Source organism: Phaenicophaeus curvirostris, chromosome 34, assembly GCF_032191515.1.
Source record: "Phaenicophaeus curvirostris isolate KB17595 chromosome 34, BPBGC_Pcur_1.0, whole genome shotgun sequence".
Lineage (NCBI taxonomy): Eukaryota > Metazoa > Chordata > Aves > Cuculiformes > Cuculidae > Phaenicophaeus > Phaenicophaeus curvirostris.
This window is the reverse complement of record NC_091425.1, coordinates 1,170,503-1,177,790: the sequence shown is the minus strand read 5'-3', so window position 1 is coordinate 1,177,790 and position 7,288 is coordinate 1,170,503. Positions and strand designations below refer to the sequence as shown.

General features: G+C 52.2%; 1 protein-coding gene across 1 annotated transcript; it reads left to right on the top strand.

Annotated features, from left to right (window-relative positions):
- Positions 1 to 6,349: 6,349 nt before the first annotated feature.
- Positions 6,350 to 7,288, top strand: LOC138732660 (olfactory receptor 14A16-like). The gene has a single exon (XM_069879302.1). The coding sequence runs from the start codon at positions 6,350 to 6,352 to the stop codon at positions 7,286 to 7,288; it is 939 nt and encodes a 312-aa protein (XP_069735403.1).

Here is a 7,288-nt window from a genome sequence, read left to right as displayed (position 1 = left end):
TCTCTTCTGCTTGATATCACTCAAGATCTCTCTGTTCAACCAAGCTGGTTTTTTCCCCTGACGGCTTTTTTCCCGGAAAAAAATAGCTTCAGTGGGTGCTCGTAAGCTCCTGTCCTGATCAGGAGTCGGGCTGGGAGGGAGCAAAACCCTGCCCTGAGGACACGTGCAGTGGAGACACCACCTGCCTCCTCCAGATCCTGCTGGAGAGTGAGTCCAGAGTGTGCTTGGCCTGGACAGCAGAGAGGTCTCCTCGGAAACAGGGCAGCATCACAGAGGACGACATCACTGAGGCCACGGACAGAACAATATTTTGGGTTGGAAGGGACCTCAAACATCCATCTGGCCCAACCTCTCCCTTCCATGGGCACCAACACCTTCCACTCAATCAGATTCTCAAAGCCCCGTCCACTACCAATGATGGGGCATCCACAGCTTCTCTGGGAAACCTGATCCAGTGTTTTAGCATCTTTATCATAAAAAGCCCCTTCAGATATTGAAAGGCTGCAATAGGGTCTCCTGGGAGACTTTTCTTCTTGAGCCTGAACAACTCCAGTTTTTCCCTGACCCAGGTGCAGGACCCTTCACCCGCCCTTGTTGAACCCCATGAGGGTCACACGAGCTCACTGCTCCAGCCTGCCAGGGTCACTCTGGGTGGCATCCCTTCCCTCAAGGGTGTCAAGGATATTTGGACAAGAGCTTCATAGCACGAGGATCCAGCATATTCAGACACCCCTGCTAGAAGGATTTGGGAACGTTTGTGCTGGAAGGTTAAACAGCGCCCAGGCAAGGGAATGGGATTCCCTGCTCTTGTAAACTGGGAGATGCTCACTGGCACAACGTTGGCCTGTTGCAAGCAGGGCACTTTCAAAGACTTCTGGACGTTCTTCTGGAGTTGCCATGGTCGTGGGAGCTGTTTGTGTGCAGCCAGCTTGAGAGTGAGAGAATTCATCAGGGTCTCCCCTTGCAATTAGTCTTGGGGCACTGAATCCCCTCCCTGTCTCGGAATCTGCTGTGTAGCCTCCACGCTGGCTCTGCCCGAGATCCAAATTCACGGACATCGGTTTGTAGCGTGCCAGGTGGCTGTCGAGGAGATGCAGTCGGTGCTGCTGGGGGCTGGCTTGGAGAGAGCTGCTCCTAAATCCTGGGGGGCCTTTTCTCTCAAATCCCATCCTTTCCCCAAAATTCAGTAACCTGAAAACTCTTTAGAGGACCTAAGGGTCTCCAGTGGAAGAGAACTCTGTGTCTCCACAAGTGACACCCACCTGGGGTTTCACAGGGGAACAGAAGTGGTGCTGAGTTCCCTACAAGTGTGAAAAGGCACCTCCCTGAGCATGTGATCCTGAGATCCAGAAAAGACTCGGCACCTCATTGTGCAGCTGTGCTGGGTTCAACTCGCAGTAGACATTGAACCCAAGGCATAAACACGTCTATCGATTCCTTTCATGGATGGTGCTGGGTTTTCATTCATAAGTGCAGAAGCTTTGCTGATGCCACACGGGAATCTGTTTGTTGTGCCCTCTGCAATTTTCCATCTCTTTTTGACTGATATAGTGGGAAAATTTTAGATTTTTGGTATCTCTTGTAACACCCTCCTGGGTCCGGGTCCGTGGCTGTGCCTTTTCTCTTGAGATGCTCCTCAAATCTCAGCCCACCCAACTGATCTGACCGAAACAGAAAGATTTCTCTCCCTTCTGCTGTGGAGAAATGCCCCTGCCATGTCTGCAGGGATTCCCTTACCTCCCTGAACTCTCCTGTGATGCCCCCAAATGGTTCTCACTAGCCCTCAGAAAATACCCTACAGGGCACCAGAGCTCAGAACACTCTTCCTGAGCAGCAGTTACTTGATTGTTGGGGTTTCTTTCTCCATTTCTCTCCCGGCATGTGTCTGGGAAGCGTGCAGTTTGTCCTTGCAGCCCCAGTGCCCATCGTGGTACAGAGGACCCTTCCGCATCACTCTGTCTCTCCTTCTCCCAGGCTCCCCTGGGTTGAACTGGAGAAGATTGTTCAGCTGGGGCTCCAGGGATCAGTCAAATGTGCAGCCAAAGCTCTGAGCTGAAGTCAGGGGCTGGGAGACAAAGCCAGCTGAGGGGATGGGACCTCCTCATGGGAAAAGGATGCCACGGAGTGAGAGACTCCAGCTCCCAGCACACCATGGGGTGAAGGTCCAAGCTCCCAGCATTCTCAGAGATGACGGACTCCAGCACCCAGCCTGCCGTGGGGTGAAGGACTTCATCTGCAACCACAGAATCATAGAACGGTTTGGATTGGAAGGGACCTTAAAGATCATCCAGTTCCAACCTCCCTGCCATGGACAGGGACTCTTCCCACTGAACCAGGCTGCTTAAAGCCCCATACAACATGGCCTGAACTCTTCTGGGGAAGGGGCATCCACAGCTTCCCTCAGCAACCTGGGCCAATATCTCACTATATTCATCAGGAAGAATTTCTAATGTCTAATCTAAACCTCCCCTCCTCCCCCAAATTAAAGTCATTCCCCTCATCCTGTCACTCCATGCCCTTGTAAAAATTCCCTCCCCAGCTTTCCTGGAGCACCCTGCAGGTACCCAAAGGCCCCTGTAAGTTCTCCTTGAAGTCTTCCAGAGGCTGAACAACCCCAACTCTCTCAGGCTGTCCTCATAGCAGAGGTGATCCAGCCCTCTGATCATCCTCATGGCCTCCTTGGACCTGTCCCAACAGTTCCATGTCCTTTTTACGCTGGGGATTCCAGAGCTGCATACAGGACTCCAGGCTGGGTCTCACAAGAACAGAATAGAGGGGCAGAATCCCCTCCCTCACCCTGCTGGCCACGATGCTTTGGATGCAGCCCAGGACACCGTTGGCCTTCTGGGCTACGAGCACACAGTGCTGGCTCATGTCAAGCTTCTCATCAATCTGCACCCCAAGCCCCTCTCTGCACAGTTGCTCTCAGTCACGTCATCCACCAGTTCGTGGTTATTATGGTTGGTACAGAACTATTTGCACTTGTGTCACTGGGTGTCAGGTGAGCACCTACTTTGTGCAGGTGGAGCCCTTACAGAAGCGTGTCTGACGCTGATCAGAGCTGGCCTGTCTCGCAGCATCTCTGTAATACAGTGGGATCTCCCTGGTGCAGCACTTCCAAGCTGGACCCTTCCTCCAAAGGGGCCTGGATTGAGTTAGGAGTCACCAGTTTGTGCCGACGGAGGCTTCTAATCAAGCGTGGTTGGCAGTATCTGAGCAACTTCCATAATAACGGTGACTGTAGCAAGAAGAGAAATTGAGAAACCACAGCTGGTGGCTCAAAGGAAAATTCAAAACTTGTTTGGGGGTGGGGAGCAAGGAGAGGAGCAGAAAATAAGCAAATTCCATCAGTGTTTAATTTACAGGAGCAGAAAAGGCTTCCCTGCACCTCCCCCTCCATGGGTCCCAACCCTTGTCTGTGCCCAATGACAGCGCAAAGAGGGAGGTGGATCTGAGAGGTCAAACACCAACTGCTCGTGCTGTTTGTGCTCCAGAGCACCTCAGAAAAGAGCATGGAGAGAAAGCTTAGGATGGAGATGCATGGAGAGGGAAAAGCACTGAGTCGCATCCATCCACTCTGGGGATCTGCATTTGTACTGGTGTGGACCCTGTGCCTAAAACACTGGATTCTGACCAAGGAAACCTTCAGCAATAACCATTAACGCAAACAACCCTTCCTGCCCTTGGGTGAGGCTCAGGCGGTCCTTGATTTCCTACTCTGAACCCCAGCAACCTACAGTCAGTCCTTTCAGAGTGTCCAACAAAGCCAGGATCAGGACAGTGAGGCCTTTTCCCACTAGCATCCCCAAAGCAGAAAAGCTACAGAGAAGCAACAGCATGAGTTGAAGCAACCGTCGGCAAATCCAGGCACTGTGGGATGATTCCTTCGGTGAGACACGTAGGACTGTCCGTGTGGGGAGAAACAGAGGAGCTACTGCATGAGGAACTGCCCGTCTGCAGCCTGGGTATCTCAGTCACAATCAATAGTGTCGATAAGAAATGGAAAGTGATTCATTTGACCCAAAAGTCTGACTTGGGCTGCACAGAGACGTTCCTCCAGAACACAAGGAAGCAGTGGGCAGTCCCTTATGCTCCCAAGTCTTCAACTGGTATGACAAGGTTATAGAAGGATGCTCATCAGTCCCGGTTGTGCTGCCTCTAGAACCACATTTGGTTTTTTCTGGTTCTTTTGCCGTGGTAACCTTGGAATGCTATGAAATGACTCGTGTGATCACACAGGTGTTGAGGTGGGAAGATGGGGTAGGGTCAGGGCCAGTTGTGGGTTAGCCAGCGTTTGGGTTTCGGTTCAAGTGAGGGTTCCAGAGAGGATTTAAGTTTGTATCTGAGTTTCTGAGGAGGCCCTCACCCTCTCCCCCATCTCCGTAAAGAGCACATTGGTTTCGTCAATATTTAATTTCTTCTCCACCAAGTTGAATTCCTTTCCTTGCAAAAATGTATCAGCCCAAAACGGTACTGACAAAGCTCTTCGCTGTCAGGTCTTTATCAGACTTTTGTCACCACAAATTCAGCTCCTTTTGATATGGAACTGAAGAGCTTTCTACTCCAAGCACAGATTTTGATCATCTTTCTTGTTCTTCAAAAGGATGCTGTTCAATGATGGATGCTTGCTAACTGATGCTTGCTGGACGGATGCCAAATCACTACTTGCACTCACTGCACTGTGGAGGAGGAAACACCTCACTCTTACAGCACCAGGTTCTCACAGCCTCCTAACCCCCACCCAGGAGCCATGCAAGTGTTTTTCCAAAGTCCTACCCTTGGCATTGCCCGTTCTCACATCCCACTGCTCAGGAAGAGTCCTAAGGAATGAGAGAGGGACAGGATCTCCCTTCCCAGGGTCTGGGGGTCAGGGCTTATCCACTTGGTTAATGGGGTCAGGGCTTGGTCCTTTGGATTAATGAAACACATCCAGGCTGACTCAGCGTTAGAGACACCTTTACCTTGCTTTTCATCACTGCCTCCAGTTTTCTGCTCTAACTGGGCCCTGGAGATGCTTTCTCAGCAGTGCCCTCAGTGGGACCCATTAACACTACAAGAAACCTTGGAGCTTGAATGTGAGTTTTACTTCTTGAAAGGTTTGTTCTACTTCCTCTCAGGGTGTGAGATTCATGGACTCAGCATCCAACCCACCAGAGGGGTCATTAAAATGCCCTGGGCTGCCCCTCTGCTGCTGAGCTGGGCTGGGCTCCTGGGACTGAGGGAGCTCAGGGCAAGTGGACAGAGCTACAAAGAGCGAGCTCTGGCGAGGAGCAGCTCCTCTGCAAAGACAGCAGGGAGAAGGGAACTCCCAGGGTTTCTCATGGAGAGACCAGCAAGGCAGAGGGAGCTTAAAGGTGGTCAGGAGGATGACTGAGGGCTGACTGGAGGAGAAATCTTCACAGTCCTTGACATGGTAAGTCTGGGTGCAGGACAATTTTGCTGCAGGGAGAAGCTGTGGGTGCAAGAGGCACCTCCTGCAGGAGAGCGTATTTTGCTGTCCAGAGGTTGCTGCGTCGATCAGGACCATTCCAAATCACCTTAGAAAAACTGAATGGACTGTTCAGTGGAAAGGACAAGGAAGGGATTTGGGATAGGAGTCTCCCAAACCACCTTGAGCCCCTCCTCTGCCTATGGACCAGCATCACCTCTGCTGGCCCCACCAAGTTGTTCTTCCCTCTGGAGCCTCCAAACAGGACCACGTGCCCAGGCAGTGCCCTGCAAACAGGCAGGTTTGTGTAGGGGAGTGCCAAGGGGCTGGGATGGGGTTTGTGAGCAGGGAAAAAACGTGCGACAGGGAAACACATCACTGGAGGAAAACCTCCAGGCAGCAGGGATAGGATCAGGGAATGAGGAGAAACTAAAGCCAGAAAGGTTCTGGGAGGGAGAGTTTACATCCTGTGTTACAGAGATGCCCTTCAGAGAAGCACAGAGATGGTATGAGACACAAAATGCTGTTGGGCGTGTGAATGAGCTGTGTGTGTCCTAGGATGAAAGTGGGTGCTGAGACCTTAGGAAAGGGTGAGACATTGAGTGGTGTGAGGTGGACATTGAGTGGTTTGAGGGTAACACGGGAGTGTGATCCCCCTCGATCTCAGAAACGTGCAAGCCCAGGGCAGCTGGGAACAAGAGCAAGGACAGAGCAGTTCCTCTCCCTCTGCACTGAGCCAGACAATGCTCTCACCTCGCAGGACTCCCTCTTATCTCTCTGAGTGCAGCAGAGGCGCTGATGGAGGCGGGGGTAGGGGGAAGGGGGTAATGAGAAATTACTTTCATTTGGCTTAGAGAAGGCTCCCTTAACTTGTCACTGTCCTTTCCTCCCTCAACAGTGCCCAATGCCTAGATGCAGCAGATGTCCAACAGCAGCTCCATCACCCAGTTCCTCCTCCTGCCATTCGCAGACTCACGGGAGCTGCAGCTCTTGCACTTCTGGCTCTTCCTGGGCATCTACCTGGCTGCCCTCCTGGGAAACGGCCTCATCATCATCACCATCGCCTGCGACCACCACCTCCACACCCCCATGTACTTCTTCCTCCTCAACCTCGCCCTCCTCGACATGGGATCCATCTCCACCACTGTCCCCAAATCCATGGCCAATTCCCTCTGGGATACCAGAGAAATCTCATATGAAGGATGTGTTGCCCAATTCTTTCTGTTTGACTTCTTCATTTCAGCAGAGGTTTCTCTTCTCACAGTCATGTCCTATGACCGCTACGTTGCCATCTGCAAACCCCTGCACTACGGGACCCTCCTGGGCAGCAGAGCTTGTGTCCACATGGCAGCAGCTGCCTGGGGTGCTGGGTTTCTCTCTTCTCTGCTGCACACGGCCAGTACATTTTCCCTGCCCCTCTGCCAGGGCAATGCTGTGGACCAGTTCTTCTGTGAAATCCCGCAGATCCTCAAGCTCTCCTGCTCACACTCCTACCTCAGGGAAGCTTGGCTTCTTGTGGTCAGTATCTTAATAGTCTTTGGCTGTTTTGTTTTCATTGTGGTGTCCTATGTGCAGATCTTCAGGGCTGTGCTGAGGATGTCCTCAGAGCAGGGACGGCACAAAACCTTCTCCACGTGCCTCCCTCACCTGGCTGTGGTCTCCCTGTTTATCAGCACGGGCACTTTCACTGACCTGAAGCCCTCTTCGATCTCCCCATCCTTCGACCTGGTGGTGTCATTTGTCTACTCCGTGGTTCCTCCAGCAGTGAACCCCCTCATCTACAGCTGGAGGAACCAGCAGCTCAAGGATGCAACGTGGAAGCTGATAACTGGATTTTACACTGAAGCAATGAACTGCTGA